General features: G+C 39.9%; 4 protein-coding genes across 8 annotated transcripts in view; 2 read left to right on the top strand and 2 right to left on the bottom strand.

The window, feature by feature from the left end:
* Window positions 1–1,569: 1,569 nt before the first annotated feature.
* On the bottom strand, window positions 1,570–7,302 carry abraxas2 (abraxas 2, BRISC complex subunit). The gene is made up of 9 exons (XM_077582441.1): window positions 7,285–7,302; window positions 6,025–6,115; window positions 5,888–5,924; window positions 5,355–5,421; window positions 5,036–5,226; window positions 4,790–4,909; window positions 4,326–4,410; window positions 4,127–4,244; window positions 1,570–2,099 (listed from the first exon to the last, which is right to left on the bottom strand). The coding sequence occupies exons 1-9, from the start codon at window positions 7,300–7,302 to the stop codon at window positions 1,570–1,572; spliced, it is 1,257 nt and encodes a 418-aa protein (XP_077438567.1).
* Window positions 7,303–7,550: 248 nt separating this feature from the next.
* eef1akmt2 (EEF1A lysine methyltransferase 2) lies at window positions 7,551–12,084 on the top strand. The gene is made up of 6 exons (XM_077582289.1): window positions 7,551–7,789; window positions 8,067–8,132; window positions 8,563–8,677; window positions 8,823–8,930; window positions 10,390–10,600; window positions 11,773–12,084. Exons 1-6 carry the CDS (start codon window positions 7,566–7,568, stop codon window positions 11,868–11,870), a joined length of 822 nt encoding a protein of 273 aa, XP_077438415.1. The 5' UTR covers window positions 7,551–7,565; the 3' UTR covers window positions 11,871–12,084.
* Window positions 12,085–15,806: 3,722 nt separating this feature from the next.
* LOC144061333 (protein FAM53B-like) overlaps window positions 15,807–22,233 on the top strand; it is a 30,425-nt gene continuing 23,998 nt past the window's right edge. Inside the window, exon 1 of the mRNA XM_077581685.1 lies at window positions 15,807–15,938. The gene's annotated coding sequence lies outside the window, so the exon portion shown is untranslated. The remainder of the gene's footprint in view (window positions 15,939–22,233) is intronic.
* The window catches only part of LOC144061335 (uncharacterized), a 73,882-nt gene continuing 71,531 nt past the window's right edge, over window positions 19,883–22,233 (bottom strand). For all 5 annotated transcript variants that reach the window (XR_013296165.1, XR_013296166.1, XM_077581687.1 and 2 more), the window contains one exon: window positions 19,883–20,841. The gene's annotated coding sequence lies outside the window, so the exon portion shown is untranslated. The remainder of the gene's footprint in view (window positions 20,842–22,233) is intronic.

Here is a 22,233-nt window from a genome sequence, read left to right as displayed (position 1 = left end):
ACAACCTGCTGGTGACTGCATTAAACACTGCAGGTTCTCGATTGCCCTAAAAATATGCCAGTGACTTTTATTTTCGGTCTCACAATTAACAAGCAGGTTTGGTGCAGCTTTGTGGTTCGGATTCCTGTTCCTAACAACAAAAGAAACGTCAGTCGCGACAGGACAGTCCTGTACTCATACTAGTATCACATGAAGCTGTGTTGGCAGTTAAGGGAGAACAAAACCAAAGCTGGAAGTCACACATCAATTTTGGAAAGCAAAGTCGATGTGATGATTGCCACGGTTAACACTCACACACTACAAGGGTTACCGGGCCTTCCATGAATGACTTTAATAGAGAACAAGTGAGCGAGAAGTGATTAAAAGTCAGTAACAAGGAGCAGAGTCAAGTGGAGATAGCAGCCAGGTTGTTGTTGTTTTTGAAATGAAGTTGAGTGGTAGCTCTCTGTGTTGCAGCAGTAGAAGGGAACCTCTTAAGCATCCGGTTAGTAAAGCTACAGTACATTGTGTTTGTGTGTGCTCTGTGAAGGCCTGTGCAACGTACAGAAGCTGAGCAGAGTGGTCAGAAAAGGACTATACAAGGAGCAAGACAGGACCTCATTGGTATAGCACAAAGAAAATCGTACATTTTTCTTATGTTAAGTGCAGCGAAGCGCGATACAATTTCAGTGTTTTCTATTGACATTCGTGTCGAATCAATCTCACACCAAAAAGAAAATATATATTTATATATAAAGCACCCATATGTGGTTGTCATTTACTTACTATAGGATTATTTTTTTTTTTTTTTGTACTGAATCGCAGAGGTGGCAAATCCAGGTCCAGAAAGTAAATACTCTGCAAGTTTTGCTTTAGCTCCTGGTGCTAGCTTGTTAGCTAGCTCCCATGGTGCTCGTTTACCTGCTAGAGGTGGGAGCTAGCTAGCTAGCAGGTAAACGAGTACCATGGGAGCTAGCTAGGGAGCTAGCTAGCTAATAACTGAGGCTAAAGCCAAACTGTGGCAGGGTTTTCACTTTCTGGACCTGGATTCGCCACCTCTGCTCAATCAACAATTTATTTCAGTACCAATCCCAAATCATAGGTGACAATTGTGCATGTGAAAGCAATTCTAATCTAATTAAAAAAAAAAAGTTTGAAGGCTGATTAATCGTCTCCCTTTTGTTTTGTTTTCTTTGAGAGGTTGTTGTCAAAAGAAGGCAATCAATAGTGCAAAAGTGATGCAAGAGTGTTAGTGTAATGTGAACAAAGAGAGGGAAGCAGGACCTGCCTTTTTGTGGACACGCTGGTTGGCAGAGGCAATTACCCAAAACACCAGACACGCCCCAAATGATAGTACCCAAACAGCACCCGTTCAAAAACAAAACAAAACATGGAGAACATAAAGAGCCCCCTTCCAGTGAGCTGACGTGTTTCCCCTTAAAATGGAGGTAAGACAACAACAACAACAAAAAAAGACATTATAGCGGGATGCCAGCTGCACATGCCGTTCACTTTCAGGACTGGCACTTTTTTATGATTGCTTAAGAAGGTGCGTCAGTGTCCCACACACACTCAGCCGGCGCCGCGTTTCTATGTGGCCTGCGAGCCGTGAGCGTCCCCGTCGGGGCCCAAGGCGGACGGTCGACTTCGAGCTAAAAGGCTAGCGGGGTTCATGGGCAGGCGGGGGGCTTCGCTCACCAGGTTCTCGTACTCGCTACTGTCCTCGTCTTCGTCGTCGTCAAACTCCTGCCCTGCCGCTTGCCTGTCTAACGAGTCCGAGCTCGACCCGTCGCCATTGCCGAGGTACGGCGAGCTGGGCGCGCTGATGGGATTGGAAGAGGCGGCGGCGCCCGTGGCCAGCGGTCCCGGCGTGGGGTGTCCCGGTGATCCTACGGCTTGAGGGCGGGGAAGTAGAGCGGCGCTGGTTGGGGGCGGGGAAGACAACGTGAGCAGAGAGTCAACTTGGGACATGAGGTCGGAGTAAGAGGGCGGATTGGGGGAGATCCTGGGCCGTTCGGGCGCGGAGGGTGCGTGGAAAGATATCCTAGATGGGAGAGACGTCTCGGAAGGTTCCGTGTTCTCCTCTGGAGTGGAGTTTGGATTCTGGGCTTCGCGGAGCCCTGTGGAACACAGAGACAACTTTAAAAAGCATGCAAAAGGCTAATGTCAACACATTTTGTTCTTGGTTGAGCTACAGTGCAATTCCCAACCACTTAACTCGTTTGCTCCCAAAAACGTACAAATACGTTCTATTTTAAACATTACCGTGCTTCCAAAGACGTATTTATACATTTTATGTTTTTTTTTATTATGCTAGAGCATACAGAAGGCTTTGATGCAGCCTCTGAACTGAAGAGAATGGTTGAAGCAATGGTAGTTATTACAAAAACGGCCAGCAGGTGGATAGATTTGTGCATAATGTCATCATTATGCACAAACTTAGCTATATTCTAATGCTAATTGCTGCAAAACATATACTTTTTGTCCCTGATGAAAGAAGAGACTCTAATCTTTCTTTTGGTAGGTTCCATGTTTTTATAGCAATAGAACACAATATTCTGTGGGCCTTGCAAAATCAGTCAAATTACAGAAAAACAGCCGGGAGCGAAGCGGGTTGCTTCAGTGAAAATGGCTGGGAGTGAATGAGTTAATGTGTTTAGCCAGGTGTCTTAAAAAAAAAAAAAAATTTAATTGCATGGCCAAATTTAGTGTTTGTTGAGAAAAGCTTGCAGAAGAGACTACAATTAGATTATTAACCCCCTAAAAATTTGAGCAATTTTGTTAGCTAAGAAGTGCGTCTCAAACTGGTAGCCCTTCGCATTAATCAGTACCCAAGAAGTATCTCTCAGTTTTAAAAAGGTTGGTGACCCCTGATGTAATGGCATTGTCAATCAGAGGTGGCAACTCCAGGTCCAGAAAGTAAAAACCCTGTTACAGTTTGGCTTTAGCCCCAGGCTGTATCAGTGAGTACTAAAATAGTATTTAGCTGTATTTTTAAACAAGCATATACACATAAACATGCTGCATTGAGCAGTCAGTGAGACTTCAATGCTCATCTGTCAGTCTGGTTCTCAACTTTGAGGTGATGACGTCAGAAAAGGCTGAGTCACATAGTTATGTCGACCCGTCTTGTTTTTATGGTGCCGGAATAATGACTCCGCCACTGCGGTCACATCTCTTTAATCATTCCGCCACCAGTGAAGGGCTTTTTGTGCTTGGTCAGGGCGTCTGCCACTTTAAATGATGCGCTAGCCCTCTGTTGTTTTTAAAGAGTACCTTTCAGATCGTTTACAATCTTACAGTGGCTGCTTCCTGCGAGTCCCGGTAGACGTCGCTGTGGTAGGGCTGTGCAATTAATTTGAATTATTACACTCCACAATTACATCAGCAGAACCGTAAAAAGAAAAAAAAGATTATTAACACAATTTTTTTAATTGTTTAAATTTTTACATTTGCAATATTTTTATTTTATTTTAAAATAACAAATTTAATACATTTTGTTTCATCCAAAAATAACTTAATTATAGTGTTTCAAAAATTCTTGTCTTAACATTTTTTACGTTTAAACATTTTTTTGTTTTGTACCAAAAAATAAATGACCCTAATCGCAATTTCAATTATTACCAATATTATAGTGATTAATATTTTCTTCATAATCGAGCAGCCCTAGCTGTGGAGAATCGTTAAAAAATAAAATAATTAACACTAATTTTGAGTATTTTAAATGTATACATTTGCAACATTTTTATTTTAATTTCAAATAACAAATTTAATACATTTTGTTTCATCCAAAAGGAACTTGCATAATTATAGTTTTCCCCCCAAAAAATCTTAAATTTGTTTTAGGTTTAAACGTTTTTTGTTTTGTACCAAAAAATAAATGATCGTCTTAATTGTGATTTCAATTATTACCAATATTAACGTGATTAATATTTTATTTTTTCTATAATCGAGCAGCCCTAGCTGTGGACTTTGATGAAATGTACATTGCATCTTTCACCGACTGCCAGATGATGCAGACACTTTCCCACTCTTCATGGAAATAATAAGCATTGGGAGAAACTCCACACAAGAAAGGCTGAGCTGGTATTCGAACCCTTGTGAGGCCGAGTCCTGAAAATCCTCAAATAAAAACATCGATACTTACTCCTCTCCTCTTCCGCCGCCTTGCGTTTCCTGAGAGCAATTTGTTCTTTCAGCTTGTTCACATCGTCTTGAATTTTCTCCTTCACTCGTTCACTTTGTTCGACCTCCCCACACACAGCCTTAAAATTAGATGACAGGAGGATAAATCAAATAAGGGGAAACAAATATATCCTTTTTATGCACCCTGGGAGTCTGCTCACCTGCACTTTGTCTTGCAGCGCACTGTACACTTGATATATGGTCCGGATATCCTTCATCACGCCGTCTTTGTCGAAGAATTCGGCCCTGCAGTGAAGCGGATATATATTTGCTTTTTAGGAACAGTACTGTAGCTCCATTTTGGCTGCAATCGAAGTGTAATAAATTCCACTGTCCATTAGTCACGGTCAGTTCACAGCGGGAATACTGCGCCTCGCCCTCTTTTATAAACCGCACAGCCGGCAGGAGGTTTTAACACGGCCCAATCGATGTGTGTAATGTGCGCGCGTGCCCTCTGGTGACGCCAGGCGACTCTTTGCAACTCACGCGACACGCTCTGCGTCAACTTATGCGCGTCTGGTGTTGGCGTGTGCTCGGGTGGAAACAGGCGTCGGAGGCCATTTGTTCAGTAGCTGACAGTGACCCTGGAAGCGGTGCCCATTCATGTTTGGCGTGCAAATATTACCCGTGTTCTTTGATGACCTTGGCGTAGTTGAGCGAGGTGTTGGGCACAGAGGAGACCTTGTACTCCTGCTGGCTGGTGTTGCCGAGGTTGGGGATGCTGAGGGTGATCCTCTGGTTGTACCTACTGAGTGCAGATGGACGCTTAGCACCCCCACAACATGAGCCGGGAAATACCACTCAAGAATATTGTTGACAGTGGACTCTCAGAACTGCTCATCAATCAATCAATCAATCAATCAATCAATACCTGTGGTTGGGCCGGAAGAGCACGTACTCCAGCGCGTGCGTGGAGCTGTTGGCCGTGGAGATGAAGCTGAACAGGAGGAAGACGAGGTCGGGCACGCCGAGCAGCTGCGTCAGCTGCTTGTGGACGACCTGCTCCCGGAAGGACATCTGCTGCTGCGTGTTCCGCCGAAAGCGGTACCAGCCAATCACATGCTGGGTGAGGAAAGAGTGAAATAAAATGCATGTAGTTGAAAAGGGTCAGTCGTCGTTATCGAAGAACTGCCCTCATTCGGTTGACAGTTGGTATGAGAAGATGGACGAGACGGGACGCCATCACTCACTTTTCGCCTGTCTTTTAGAATACTGTTGAGATGTTCTTCGTTGACTTTGCCGGCATAGTCATAAAAGCTGGTGGAAAAAGTTTAGATGTCACAATCCTGCTTGGTTGCTTGATGCCGCGCTACAATCTTGTAAGATGGAGCCATCTACTGTCCTAAAATGGGTATGAAGCCCTAAGTGATGGATCAACTTATTTAAATACTGAATGTATTTATTACTGTGATTAAGTCAAGAGATCAGCAATTTTCGGTTTCAGTCAGCATTTTTCTTAACATTATGACACACATGATCAAACACTCTGTCACGAATACTAATTATGATTGAGCAACAATTATCATTTAAAAAATGAATTTCCCGTTTCTGTACGGAGCATTTCTTTCAGAAATTAAATTCAAATAGTGAAACTCAATGTCGAGACTTACCACGCACACACAAAACTGTCAAATATTCCATTATTATTATTATAAAACACTGAGATAGTATTTTTCCATGTGTTCAAGTGCAGAGAGGAAAAAAAAAATCTTATGAAGCTTACCTAAACAACCGTGCACATGGATCATGGTTATGGATTTCTGTTGGAAACGGAGACATGTGTTTTCAGTTACATTATGCTCAAAATCTGATAAAAAGGATAAATAAGTGTAGGTAGACACTCAGTCAGCCATTCCTTACCTACGACCTGGATGAGCTCCGCACTGCTTATCTGCGTGTCACTGATGCTGATGGTCTCCTCTTGCCTTACTTCTCCTAACAGGAAGCCCTCCTGTATGAACAACAACAACAATAGCAAGAATGCTGAATACTTTCAGGTCAAACTTAAAGCATTTCCAACGTAAGCATTTGCTGATACCCTCTAAATGGTGCCATTGTACAGCAATTAGTTTGCGGACTATTGAACCACTGGACAGATTTTGGACAGTGGGCGGCTTTATCAGATGTAATCAAAGAATTTGTTGCCTATATTTCAATTACAACACTCCCAAACTGTAAAGCACGTACCCCCTCCTTTGAAAGAAAGGTGCACTGTAGTATTTGTTCAACTCTGCTGACTAAGAGTTGACGGAATGCAGACAAACAACATATTGGTAATCATACAGTATCTTTGAAAGGTCCTTGATTGACAGGAGTTGGTTGCTTATTAGCGACAAATAATCTATTTCCTATACTCCTTCTAAAGCCAGTTACACTGTCCACCCAATTTCCACAGGGCTTGTTATCATTAATGTCATGGGTGAGAAACACATTTTAGATTAAAAAGAAACTGTCCGTCCCCCGCCATGATGCAGTTTATCCCTAGCGTCCACCCAATGCTTTTTTCCGCTTCCATATTAACCATACTTAGAAAGATTCACTTTACGAAGACTAGAATGAGTCAAAACATATTTTTAATAAAATTAATACTCGAGCTAGTCGGAATTTTGAGCTGAAGCAAGCTTGGCCTCTGATTCGAAAGACTACAATCTTTTCATTTTTCCATGAAGTGATAATATATGATAGTCTCCCATTTCTTGATAGTCAAGCAGACGAGCTAACCCCTACGCTGCCAAGCTATTTAACAAAATTACATGAATTCATCAGCATCATGCATGACATGCACACTAGTATGCAGAGGTCAAATTGAAAACTTGTCACACTGTTAAAAGTGACGTTAACATGAATGAAGATGACTGACAAGCTCACCTGTCAGGCAACACGGAAATGAAATGAATTAAAATGGAGCCTACCATTTTAACCCCATTTGGCAATTTTTTTTCCCATTGGTGACAAGCAGATTAAGCATTCAAACACAAGTTAATAACTAAACTAAAACACTTGCTAGCCACCAGGGGAGCTAACAGCTGAGTATTTCCTGGAACTTATAACACTTCCTCCTAATACTTCCTATTGTAAAATAACGCCAATAAGCAACCGTGATTTAGGAGTATGAGCCACCATTTCACTAGTGTGCATCCGTAACCAGACTAATAGACAATTACGTGTCCAACTATACCAGCTATAATAAGCACATCCGCCGGTAAATAGACGACACCATAACTAGCTAGCTCAGCAACAGATCATGACAGTGGGCAAACAACACAAACTAAAGGCGCCGATCAACGACGCCCGGAAGGCGAAGCTCCCCCTCGCTTTTGGCAACGCGACGCGGTGTACTTACATGATCCGAGTTGCTATTGGCGCTGTGGTAACACACAGAACTAAAAGTATAACCTGAAATGGATGCCGCCATGATGGAAACATCCCCATCAATCCCACTGCCCCCTGCGGTTGAGGAGAAGGCGCTACAAGATGCGCAATGCCTCATGGGAGATGTAGTTGTCTCCCTTCGCTGTTTAACAAACATGGAAGCCGCCGTAAGAAGCACGCATGGTTGCGACTCAGAAGAGGACAGAGACTCGGATAATGACTTTGAAACTTCGCAGTTAGGAACGAAGGAACAGTAAGTCTTTTGAGCATATAGTGGCGTGATTAAAAGTCATATAATTTGGTAGTGAGTTATTATTTCTCGCTTCTGCACCCACTGGTTGCAAGAGCTAAGATAGCGTTCAGCCCAGACTGGATAAATATTATAGTTTTTATTTGATTTGATTGGATTACCTTTCATCCTCGGAATTCATGCCCTTGTTTGTTTAGAGGTGCTTTGAAATTTTAAATTGTTTATGATCATAATAATAATTATTATTATAATTATAATAGTGTCAATTTTGTTTTTGCAGTTGGGAAGAGGCATACCAAAAAGAGTTGGAAACATTCAAAGACATCGGGGACGTTGGTGAGATATGGTAATCATTTTTATGTAAAAATATTTACTAACACGATGTTTATTTATTTTTACTAAAATTTAAAAAAGCAAAATAGCACTCTACAGTATTCAACGTTATAAAATAGTGACGTCATCATTAAAGGGACTGTCAATGCATTGAGATTGTGCTCCTTGTGTGCCTACCGTGGCCACCAGGTGGCAGTGTAAACAGACATACATTATACACAAAGAAGAGTTTCACAACTAATAAGTTGCAGTGATGTAATTTTTTGGGCAGAGGATAAAAATGTAAAATTGTGAAATTAAAATCTGAATATTATTGTTTTGCTTTGAAACTTGTTTTTTTTCCTTCTAAGTTTACTGTTAAAATAACGACCATATCTTTATTAGATAACGCTTTATTATTACCTATTATTAAAAAATTATAACAGTGGACATTTTTTTATAAGGTTTGGTGAGGAAAGCATGGCCCGTGTGCTAAAATGGATGAACGCCACAAATGTTTCGAAAGACGCTGCCATTCTGGACATCGGCACAGGAAACGGAGCCTTTTTAGTTGAGATGGTAAGGTGGAAAACAATTACATATGTAATTTAATATAAATCAAAGGATTCTCTCTGAGAGTGTCAATCGTGTGATACAGCACATCGTGACAAGAATATTCATTGTGGAAACAAAATTTGGTCAATAGATGTGTTTTGTCTTCCAGGCGAAACATGGATACAAGAATTTAACAGGAATTGATTATTCCCCGACCTCTGTGGAACTGGCAAAAAGTGTTCTTCAGGCAGAGGGCTTGACTCATGTCAATGTTAAGGTGGGTTCTATTATATCTTTTCCATAGACACAAGATTTTATGTAGCGTGTGTGTGGTATGTCTACTTCCAAGTGTCCCAAACAAAAGTTTACTTGAAAAAAATGGCATCCGAGTTTCCACAAAGGATCTACATCTGGTCCTGGGGTGGGTTTGAGGAAAACTCTTGCTGTGTTTACATATGGCCCACTTGAAAATGGCCCTGAAAATGATGGAGGTTTGCCCACCATTCACATTTGACCACCTCCAAACCTCAAAGCAATGAAAGCACATCTGCTCCGTAATGGCGGTCCCAATGGGTACGTCTTGACGTGTGTGTGTGTATGTTTGCAGCAGCCATGCATGTATGTTCAGAATAGTGACTGTGTGTGTGTGTTCCTTTGACAGAAAGCTGACATTCAAGTCAATATTGACGTTAGCGGGATAGGGAGGGAGGTAGAGAGAGAAATCTACATTGTAGATTAAAAAAAAAAAATGTTAATTTTTTTTCAGCTTATTATAATTGCTGTATTACAACTTTATTCTCATCACGTTGCAAATTGAGTAACATTACTTTATTCTGGCAAAAGGATGACTTTATTCTTGTTGTAGTACCGTTTTCCTGATACATGACTTTTCTTTTGTAATATGACAATTGGATTCTTATAAAATTCAGAACTCTTTTTTTGCCCATAAACTTCAGTCTTTTTTCTTGTAGTATTACAACGTAAATATAAATTTTTTTGGGGATACTTTATCCAATGTTAAATGATATTTTTATTTATGTATGTATTCTTGTAATATTGTAACTTTATTCCCGTACCATTACAACTGCATCCTGGTAAAATGATAACTTTTGTCTCCCAATAATAGAACTTTATTTTTGTAAAAAAAAAATAAAAATACCCTCCCAATATTAGAACTTTATTGGTGTAAAATTACCTTCTTCTTCTTCTTCTTCTTCTTTTTTTTTTTAAAGTTACTTTTTTTGTGTGTGTATGAACCTAACCTATCTACTTGATCAGATGTATTCTGCTCAGTTTGACTTAGTCAAATCATATTTAACTAGCCAAAGTGCAATTTCTGCAGAAATTGTGTGGGAAAAGCTGAATGCTAAGATTTGAACGCATGTGCTTATGAAGTAAATTAAATGATGTGAAAATTGAAAATTACAAATTTGACCCTGCAACCTCATGGTTACTAGACAATGCACTTTACCAACACCTGGCAATGATGATCGGTTGTATTTAAGTGGGCGTGGAAAGTGGTACTTAGAAAAAGTTCAATGTCAGTCCCATTGAAAATGAATGGGGAAAAGTTGATATTTAATGTTAAATTTTCCGAATACTGTACGTAATGTGGAATCAGACGATATATATATATAAAATCACAATAACATATGTGGGGAATTCTTCAGCATTCCCACAATGAATTGTAGACATTGTCACCAAATCCATGTGAAAACTTTTCTCTTTTTTTGAAGGAGGCGGACTTTTGCGGAGGGGCACTCGAGGGTTACGACGTGTGCGTCGACAAAGGGACGTTTGACGCCATCAGCCTGAATCCTGACAATACCAGCGAGGTGAAAAGACTTTACGTGCAAGCTTTAAAAGCCTCTCTGAAGGATCAAGGCCTCTTCTCTATTACGTCCTGTAATTGGACAAAAGAGCAGCTGCTTGAGCGATTCAAAGAAGGTGAGGCCAAAATGACGTCCGTGCGTTTTCTATTGAACTTCTTGCCATATTAGGGTCGCGGGTGAGCTGGAGCCTGTGTATGAAAACGCTTTTGTTGCCATAAATTGGTATTAGTCCACTATTGCAGGTTCGCAAACTCCACACAGGAAGGATTGAGACGGGATTCAAACACGTAACCTTTTGAATATGTGGCAGATATGCTAATTACTTGCCTGTCAAAAATGCCCTTATGTCAAATTTAACTGTATGTACAAGTATCAACAGTTCACATTAGAAGTATTGGAGATCTCAACATTTGCCCTAACTGACACATTAATGGAAATAAAAAAATATATATACAGTGGTACCTCGGAGTTTGTACATAATTCGTTCCTGCGAAGTGTTCAAAGTCAGAATTGTTCAACCCCCCAAAACATTTTTTCCACTGTATATACATCCCTAAATAAATGAATAAAAATAAAAAATAGATACAAAAATAAACAGCAGAGCACAACACAAGACACGCTTAGGACCGCCCCCACTTTTCGACCTGCATCTGGAGCCTGAAATAAATGAATGTGAGAGCAGAGCGTTTTTATTTATTCATTGATATTTTATTCTATTTATATCTGTATTTTTGTATTTATTTAGTTATTTATTTTTATATTTATTTTTACTTTATTTGGGGATATACGTATATATATTTTTTGTTGTTTTTATTTCCATAAAAAAAAAAATTGATTTTTGAATTATATTTTTATATATTTATTATTTTCACTTTTATTCATGTATTTATTTATTTCGTCATTTAGTTCTTTTCAAATAAATAAATAAATACGTTACAACCAAGCATTTTTTGTGTCAAAATAAAACCCATGCGGTGCAGCCAGCAAACCTTTACACACAAAATATACATTTCACTTTTGCTATTGAAACATAAACATTTACATTTAGGCCCATTTTGTTTTATGACCCCCTCAGTCAACACACGTCTCCTCAAATGGGACTGTTAAGCTCCGGGCGACAACTGTCTGAAGGTTGTATTTTGGCAACTGGCCAGTTCGCTGTCGCTTTTTTGTGAGTCGCACAGGAGTGCCTGCCTGCAGGTCGTCTCTCATGTTTGACATTCAAGGTCCCAGCATGCTTGTTTATGCGTTTGGAAATGACATTTTTCTCTCTTTGATGTTTCACAGGATTTGAATTTGTTCAGGAGTTGCCGACGCCCACGTTCCAGTTTGGAGGCAAGAAGGGAAACAGCGTGACTGCATTGATTTTCAGACGAGTACGGTGACCGAACCAACAGACTTTTTGGGACCTTTTTTGTATATATATATATATATATATATATATGTGTGGTTGTTTTTTTTAAGGACCTTGTTTCTTATTATACTGTACATCAAGCGTCATTGAAACACTTTTTGATTTTGCATTGATGGGGCAACTTTTCGTGATGAGTTGTGTAACGAACCACATAAAAATAAAAAGGGAAATGACACGACATGAAATTTCATAATGCAACACTGCATGACTGCTACTTTCTGACATGTAACTAGTTTCCTTCTGAGTGTGCCTTTTGTGGCCAAAATATTATTATGGACTGAAAAGCCAAATTGTCTGTCTTTTGTTTTTTATTCACAACGTGTGTTGCGATAACTAATGCACTCAAATATAGACAGCATATTATGTTAAAACGTATACAATAACTGATCGGTGAAAAACAACTGAATAGTGTTAGGAATTTTATTGTATGTATTACAGTAAAATTGGACATTAATCTGCTCAGTTCTAGCTTCCTAGCTTCTTAGCTTCCTAGCTTCTTAGCTTTTTAGCTACCTAGCTATCTAGTGTGTGAAGGATAGATTAGCTAGCTAGTTAGTTTTTCTGTAAATTTTCATATCGCGGGGTTGAGAAGAATCACAATCAAATCTTAACTGTTCCATTTTGTTTAATCATAAATGTAGTATCATCATGAAAAAAAAAGCTTTGTTGTAAAACGTGAAGTTATTTGCAAAGCTTCTTTCATGTTAGAATGTGTTGGCAGCAACTTTTCATCAAGCACCTTTTGCTGTCTAAGCACTTTCACGTCAACGCTACTCTGCTTCTGTCGTATGTGTAGTATTAAAAAAAAAAGAAAGAAAATAAGCCATCTTCACTGACAGGCCTTAAATGCGTCCCTGGGGTAAAGCTATTAAAATGGATTGATGCAGGGGGGAAAAGGAGCTGAAAGCGCCGAATAACGCTCATGTGAGATGCCGATCTTTTTGATCATGTCCAAATGTTTTCACATGGAAGCTCTTAGCGCTGATGAGCATTTGGCCTGGTGAAGAAATGCTGGTTTGGGATCAGCAGAAGATTTCCATGTCCCATGTGGCATTAGGAGCCTTTCATTTGTCAAAGTAGCCCACTCGTAAAAACACACGCCCTGCCTGGCTTTTACTGTTCAATTGCTCATCTTTTGATATTTGTGAAGCCAAACTGCAATTTGGTGGACAAAATGTGTTTCCTCTTATAATAAGTACAATGAGAAAAGAAGAAAAAAATATTTTTGCATTGGGATATTTCTGTAAATCCACTTTTTTAAAATGGCATGCGTGCCACTCAAGATATAGATTTGAATGGTTCTTCATTTTGGAAAAGTTCCACCTAGTGTAAAAAAAAGAAGACGAAAATCATTGTAATTTACATGCTACCACTTTTGACCAGGAGTACCACATGGCAGAAGTCTTATTTAAAATCTTATATATATATATATATATATATATATATATACACACTCAAGTAGGGCTGTGCAATTAATCGAAATTCTATTACAATTTCAATTATTACACTCTACAATTACAAAATCAGCATAATCGTAAACAAAAGATTATTAATACTAATTCTTGAGATGTTTAAATGTATACATTTGCACCTTTTAAAAATGTTATATAATAACTCATTTAATAAATTTTGTTTCATCCAAAAGGAACATGCCTATTATAGTTTTTGGGGTGGTTTTTTTTACGTTTAAAATGTTTCTTGTTTTGTACCCAAAAAAAAATCGTCCTATTGCACAGTGCACATGCTGCACTCCAATTTCACTTCAATTTTTTGCCAACATAAATAAAAAAAATATTATTAGAAATTCTGTTTGGTCCAAAAGGAACTTACATAATTATAGTTTTTTTTTTAATTGGTCTTAATATTTTTAAATGCTTAAACATTTTCTTGTTTTGTACCAAAAAATAAATAATCGTTTGAATAATTGTGATTTCAATTATTGCCAAAAATATCGTGATTATTATTTTTTCCCATAATCAAGCAGCCCTACACTCAATTGGGTTAAACATTGTTCTCGTCTTAATAATGATGATAATACTAAACATCTGCCAAAACCTGTTTTCACAACATGGGTCTGTCTCATTGAGTTCTGACCCACGAGTTAGGACAGCATTGTTCGTTCTGTCTTAAGATGGTTAACTGCAACCATCTGTCCAGTCCAAAAGGAAAAAGGTCTTGAGTTAATGAGCTCATCAGGGCTCTAAAGAGTCATGATGAAGAGCTGCTGACATAATGAATAAACAAGAGGCCACAAGGCTTGTCTGTCACGCTGCTCATAAATAACTGCCCCATTTTGGACCGATGTGAGACAGCCTATCCCTAACCCACGCGGTCCGGTAAACACATATGAGTTTTACAAGAATACCTGGCTGATAATATTATTTTTTTACAAGGTTCTCAGTATCCTGCTCCGATGCGCATAAGGAACTTTACGACATTCTCAGAAACCTTCTCACGAAAAAGGAAACGGTGATCTCAAGCTCAATCAAATCCTCCTTTTGCACTTTTTTTCTCATTGTGTTCACTATTTCCGATCACAGATTATGATATAGCGCTGCCAGTATCATATTATACTGTCATTTTCACGCATCCAGTCATAAATAATATACGTTATAAGAGTAGAAAATGATGTTTGGCACCACGCACAAGCCCACAAGTCAGCGCTTTTTGGCACTGGCTTAAAAACGACACTTTTATTCCGCTCGTAATGTTAGCCTATAAGCTTGTGGACTCGCTGCATGAATACTACGCTTTCATTTTAACCTTCCAAGTGTGATACTGCAAATATTTATGTCTTTTTTCTTTCGGAAACTTGTTTGAAGGTGTCCTACTAGATTTATTTATTTTTTTTTGAATGAATCCCAACATGTTGCGGGCAAGTTTTCCAGAGCAAAAGGTGAGAAACTTTCTGGTTCACTTATCTAAACAAACCAAGTACTATAACATTTCCATACCCTGTACAAAGAAATGAATGATAACAACACACACACACACACACACACACACTGATGTATGCATGATGTGTGAAGTGCGGAAGGACTTCACGAGAGGCGCAGCAGCTTGAGAAAAATAAAAACAAATCTGTTTTTGAACCTGATGAGCACAGTCAGCTACTTTTTGAATAGTGGATGTTTCCCTTCTCCAACACATCTGATTCATATTACCAGCTCATAAGCAAACTGCATAAGCCTGATAATGATCCTGTTCATTGGAATCAAGGGTGTTGGAGGAGGGAAACCTTTAAAACTCAAGGACCGGAATTGCCCACCCCGAAGAGTGTAACTTATTATTTTTTATATGCATTGTATCTTCTGAGTATGATTACACATGTGAATGAATGAATTGTTTTAAACGTGACCCAAAACATTTGCACACGAGGCTAATGTATGCTTTTTCAGTTTGCTGTGTTGTGGATATCCAAAATGAATGGTCTATAACAAAGTACAGATCTTAAATAACTAGGCCTCATGCAACCATGGCAATTAAAAACAGTTACATGAATCACATAATTCCAGGGGATTTTTTTCTTTAAATCGTAAATTCAACCGTAGCTAGTACAAAAGTAAACTTGAAAGAGAATATGCCTTTAGTGGAGTGGCAAAAGTAGCACGGTGGTATTGTAAATGCCTGAGGGAGGACCACAGTGGAGCGTACCAACTCGGCGGGGGTGACTGACTTTAGGCCACGCCATATTTAAATCGCTTGTTGCCAGAAATATATACTTTATGCTTGGGTTTAGTTTATTACGTATAATTAATGATTCGGGGTGTTTGTTTAGCATTTTTATTTGTATTTTGTTTACAAAACGGCCGCAATTCGTTTCGCTTTTCTCCCCTTCTCGGACATTTTTTCAGTCGCCCAGCTGTGGGCAAAAAGCAGCTCCAAGTTCTCAGCTGCCTGCAGTCTCTCTTCGCTCCTCGAGCGAGTAAGGCAGACTTGCCTTGGAACTTTTTCAAGCTCCCCCCCCCTCCCCTCTGCCCTATCCTCCCCGCAAGCAAGATGTCCTAACTCGGGGAGAAGACGAGCCTCTGCTGGCCAGGTAGTCATGACATCCATTCTTATGTGCGTACGTACGTACGTACGCATACTCTTGCAGGATTTCGTCATTTTGGAGAGAGTGACAACATTGTTACAAGTTGTGTTTTGGCCTTTTTGTGTGTGTGGAGTATTCGTAATGCAGCAGCTTTTTCAAAGCGATGTTCTTTTAAGGTTTGTGATCAACTGTCATTAAGTTAAGAGTTACAAATGTGTATGTGGTTGCGTGCACGAACAACCTGTTGCTGCATGTGTAAAGTCTGACTTGCAATCTGTGTGTGGTCACAAGCAAGCTTCATGTGCGTGTCACACACTACGAAAAGTAGTTCGAGCTTTTTTATTGGGTACATCGCTTCAGGGTCATGTATGTAGAACTAGTAGTCTCTTTGTCCTCACTTGTAAGACAATTCAGCACGCTAGTAGTAGAACTTGCCTTACTACTGTAGTCGCATTGTTTTTCTGCTACTGCATGAGATTTCTCAACACTAGTTGGACAACTTTGGTATACTGTACTAGTATTAGTAGTCAAACATGGTACGTTACTACTAGTTAGGCAAAACTGTGCACTAGTTGACCTCAACATGCTTAAGTACTAACTAGTTTAGTGCCAGATGTTAACTTGTCAAAGTCCTACTTGAGAGGACAAAGTGGACCAAAAGAATACATATCTGAATAGAGACAATTCAGCGCACTAGTAGAACGACTCGTGTGCACTGGTGGATTGACGTGTCTTACTGTATGATGTTTCTACTGCCAGTGCCACTTTTGGCCAACATGTATACAAGTAAACGACTGTGCTTTACTAGTCTCAATAGTAGGCCCAACTAGTAGCCATGTGTCCCACAATAGGCCATACTAGTAGCACAAAAATGATATCCAGCCTGAGGCCCATGTAGTATACTAAATTGCTCTTTGTCCTCACTAGTAAGACAAATTAGCGCACTAGTAGTGCTGCACTACTAGCACCAATTTTGATCTTAAGTACAAGCACACAACTAAACAATGCCAGTAAACTACTTTAGTAACTCTAATAGGCCGAACTAGTAGGCATGTGCCATGCACTTGTACCCTCACGGACCCTACTATTAGCACCAACATGCCCTTTCGTAGCTCTACCTCAGTAAAATCATGTACTTACTAGTAAGCCAAAGTTGTCCTATTATGTGACGTGATCATTTTCTACTAGTTAACATATAGTGTTTTACTAGCAGTTTTGCCTCCGTAGCAACTAGCAGCATGTAGTAGTCCTAGTATGCCAAATTTGTCCTACTAGTGTGCAGAAATGCACACACGCAAACACACACACACACTATATGTTGGCTTCGTCCTGTGACAAGGATGAGTCATTTCTACTCTAGCACGGACACGACAGCGATTCAGTTTTTTTTTTTTTCTGTTTGCAATCAAGTGCTCCAAAAACAATGAATGGGCCACATTGTTTTGTTTTGTTTTTCAAACGTTTTCTGAAGTCAATGCAAGGATGGTCACATAGGCCTGAGGTCCAAATCAAAGTTGTTAGCTTTAAAACAAACAAATAAAAGCAAAAGAAAAGTCATATGCTCCACCCTAAACCGGCTACTAAGTACTGATTAACAACTGGTCAATGAAGGAGTGTGTCATAAAACCTCTATTAACTGTACAGGCGGAATTTTAAGTTAAACTATCACACATGTAAAAAGAAGTTAGCCAGGAATCTACTTTCGTTGAATTAACAACATATGAAACACTCTACTTTTGATAAAAGCAAAAATTAGTTCATGTATCAAGACACTCAGAGACTAACTACTGTACTTAGAAGCAACTGTTAACTACTGCTAGGTTAACCAGTGTAATATTACTGTATATAAAAGCAGTAAACTCAACAACAATGCACCGTATATTACAAAGTGGTACTGTAGCTAGCAAGTCGGTGGCTAACTAGCTAGCAGCTAGCAAGTAACATTAATAGTCAACCGCACAGTCTGGATGTCAGACAGTAAAACGCGTAAAATGTCACATCAGAAATTCTATCTCTAACTAGGAAAGTGGCTAACAGCTAACAAATTTTAATAAACCTCTTAACTAGCAAGTGGCCAACAGCTAACATCAGCTAACTGGACTTATCAACATATTAGGTGCAACCTAAGTGTGAAAATAGGTTAACAATAATAACGGTGATACTGTATACATAAAAACAATATAACACTTTTTAAGCACGCATTATAAAACCCACCCCGCTCTCTTTTTTATTTTTATTTTTTAAAGAGAAACGAGTAGCTAGTGACTAGCAGCCTGTCTCGACCTCACCGGTTAACTGTCATATACATGTAAAAATATGTTAACCACTGTAATATTCACTTCACTTTTATTCAAAGCTTGCAAAAGTTGCGGAACTCGTAACTTGGCAAATCAACGTCTCGCATGCAATTTTATTAAGATGTTGGTGATTAAGCGGTTGTGCCATCATCACGAGATATTTTGCAAGCACGCTAGCTTGCAATGACCTTAAACTAACGATTGGACTGTTTCCCTTTCTCGTGCCGGCTCGGAAGTGGTCTTGTTTTGCCCGTATGGCTTAACATTGTGCGGCGGTTTGCTTGATCCATGTGGACACGGTCAACAAAGAAACTGGTTTAGCACCAGGGCACCCTAATGGGAAATACGTGGAACTGTAGTAGTGCCACTCACGCAGGGTTGCAACATTTTGGTTGCGTGCGCAAGGGGGGAAAAAAAAGTTGACTCCGGAGTAGGTGAAACGTTGTCCTCATTATCTTGTCATAGAAGATTATACCGGTTGGCCTTGGTAGTAAACCCACTCGTACCATTAGGGATGTTCAGTTCACACTCGTGGGAAAGAATGGCAAGATTATAGCGTTTTTTTCACAATAATATACAACCCCTGTTTGCATTTTCTGGTATCATTTCACCTTGCAAACTGATGTTGCAAGCGTTTTTGTGCAAGCGTTTTGCATGCAGGGTTCCCACGGATGCGTTGAGATTTTTGAAAATGTTTTTTCACGGTTTGAAAAGTGGCTGAACACATTTCATGGCTTGTTTTTAAGTAGATACCGCAAAATGCTATGTATTATAATGTGATATAATGCAGTACAATTGGATTAATTGTGTAATTTGCCATCACGGAAGCGCTTGAATTTTACTTTGATGTTCTTAGCCCTTGTTACAGTGGAACCTTTTGATATCAAACAAAGTCTAAAAAACTAAAAGAAACGTACACAATTGGAAAATTTCCCCAGAGAAAATAATAAGTGTTTAAGGGTCTTAAAACATGTCACATTTTAAGTTAGCCTGTCACACGCATTATGGCTACCTTTGTGGCTAGCCATTTGGGGGCTAAAAAATCCAAAGAAAAGCAAGTTTGTCCATTAGATGAAATTTGTTTTGATCATGGGCCACATCATAGTTATGGTCTCCCTTAGAAGCTGGTTGTAATACACCAAAAATGAGCTAGGCACATACAGTGGATGTAAAAAGTCTACACACCCTGTTCAAATGTAAGTTTTACGTGATATTAATTGAAAACAAAATGAGAACAATATAGGTTATTCATCATTCAATCATCCAAACGCAAATGAAATGACAGCCAGCACACACCTGCCACCATTTAAAGTGACTCCAATTAACTCCCAACTTCCTAAGTAAAGTCAAGCTGTTCTTGGCTTGATGGTTATGGTTTGCTTCATATTTGGTTACAGAAAGGGAACAAAATGCACGCACACCCGAAAATCTTTTATGTAAAGAGGAACAGATTTAATGACATTTAAAATGCAGAGGTGGCAAATCCAAGTCCAGAAAGTAAAAACCCTGTCACAGTTTGGCTTTAGCCCCTGATGCTAGCTAGCTAGCGAGCTCCCTAGCAGGTAAACGATCACCATGTGAGCTAGCTAGGGAGCTCGCTAGCTAGCACCTGGGGCTAAAGCCAAACTGTGGCAAGGTTTTTACTTTCTGGACCTGGATTTGCCACCTCCTGTAAAATGAAACAGCCAAGACATCCGCTAGCCAGAAGCTGAGCTGTTTGTTTACGGACTAGTCGTGTGGCAGTTACACTTCTTGTCCCTTAGATAATATAATCTGTGTAAGAACCCTAATAATCGGCCCAATTTGTTTCATAATTGTCCCTCCATTCGATTTTAAGGTGGATTATTAATTAGCTTTGATGTTAAAGAAAAAATTGTGGCAAGCTTCTGGATGTGACCCGCGGGCCTTCAGCTGCTCGCTGGACTATCTTTTGCTATGACTTTAAAGGGCACGCAAATGTAGAGGTTTCAGCGTATGAGTGCAAAAAAGGAAGCAGCACAAACCACAGCGGTTGCAGGTTGTCACTTAGCATCAAGTTGTGTGTGTGTGTGTGTGTGTGCTCAAGTTTTGCTCCGTCTTTGTGCTCCATTCTGTCCGGGTTGCAGCTGCATGCAGAGCGAGGCCCTGATGCATTCTGTATGTAACTCACGCAATACACACACACACACTGATGCACGATGTGACCCCCACCACCCGTCTCCCTTTTTTTTTTTTTGTCTTTCTGTGTCGTCTGAGTCTGGCTATTTTCCTGTTTTTCACAGCGAGTGTGTCATTTAGCTTTCTGTTCCCCTCACACTGACACTCTTTCCTGCCTGCGCAGGCCCGAGGCGGCGCGACCAGAAAAGAGTTTGTTCGCCGTGCCTCGCATGTATTTGTTATGTGTGTGCGTGTCCTCACGCTATTCTCCATTTCAGAAGCGTCCTTCTTCCTCTGTGACCCGCAGTCATATCTACAAACAGTGAAACTCAAACCTATGCGGCTGCAGGGACGCTGGAAACAAACACCGCCGGCCCTCCTGGCTTTTTCTTGTGTGCGTTCCAGCCGTGCTGTGTATATGCCCCGCTCGTTAACGTGATAGATTTGTGAGTCTGATGTCTCGACGCCCAGCCGGCCTGAAAGGAGAAGAAAAGAAAAGAGGCACTCTCACGTACACCGAGAGACTCCCCAAAAATACTCTAAAAGATAAAAAGCATGCTGGGGATGTAGTAGTAATACTCATTTTCATGAAAGTAGAGTTTTACGAATCTGAAAAATGAAAACATTTGACAACACGTTTCACCTCCTGAACAGGCTTTCAAATTTGGCTTTTTATCGTTTCCTATATTGTCGATCAAGGAAAAGTAGACAGTTGGTGGAGTATTGTTTCTTGAGAAAGCTCCATCGCCAACTACTGGCCTGGCATGTACATTGCAGCATTTATAGCAGGGTTGTCAAGCCAGAACCGACCCCGTCAAGGGTTTCAATCTGACCCGTGAGGACCGAGCACAAAGTGTTAGTTTTTCCACAAAAATTAAGTTGTTAATTAACTTGTTTCTTGCTACTTTATTATTGTGCTGTTTTTCTTCCTTCAACTGCTTCTAAATTTCTGGATGAATTCAAACCATTCCAACTTGAGCATGTTCAGCTCATTCCGGGTTATTGTATATTTTCGTTATCCTTTTTTACAACTTTCCGTACTAGGTTGGTGTTGTGTAAGTAGTGATAGGGTGTGTGCATAAAACAAGCAAGCACAGGTGAGCTAATGTGTTATCATAAGTGCACGGTTTCAGTTGATTGTCCTAATTTACTTATCAGCCATCACGAGGCAGAATCGTGTGTTTGTGTATGCAACACTGGCGCTGGCTTGAGCAGCTTCTCCAAATTAACTCTTTGACTGCCAAAAACGTTAAATAACGTTTAGTAAAATCCTACGAAGGAGTGCCAAAGACGTTAAAAGACGTTTGTTTCAAAACAGAGCATTTGGGTGAAACTAACCATTTTCTATTGTTGATTACTGAAAAACGGAATAAGGTAGAAACTAACTTTTTCTTTCTGATGAAAGATGAGAGTCCAATCTTTCATTTGGTAGTATGTGTGTTTCCATAGTCCAAACACAACATTTTCTGTGGACCTTGAAAGATCAGTCAAAATGCTTAAATCGGCTGGCACCCACGGCATCTCTTTTCTGAAAACGTCTGGCAGTCAAAGAGTTAAAGCTTCTATTGTGAGGCGCACACAGGTTAATTGCACACAGTGTACATTTAGAACCTGTTCTCCACCGGTTATGCAATTTGTTTTGGGCGCTGCTCCTATACAGTTAACCTCAAACTGCCTTTCCCCCTCGTACAAAGCTGACATTTAAAATGGAAGCGTCTCCCTCGACGCAAGCTCAGACTTGAGCGAGAGAGTCCAGACTTGCCGATCCTGCTTTGAATGACGGGGGCGGAGGGGACATGCGTCGGTCCAAGTGGCTCGCCGTGGTTTAGTTGGGAATTTGCATGTTGGCAGCAGGTTTTCCATACACC

The sequence above is a fragment of the Vanacampus margaritifer genome, chromosome 12 (assembly GCF_051991255.1).
Source record: "Vanacampus margaritifer isolate UIUO_Vmar chromosome 12, RoL_Vmar_1.0, whole genome shotgun sequence".
NCBI lineage: Eukaryota > Metazoa > Chordata > Actinopteri > Syngnathiformes > Syngnathidae > Vanacampus > Vanacampus margaritifer.
Note: the sequence above shows the minus strand (reverse complement) of the source record. Positions and strands in the feature narration are given on the sequence as shown.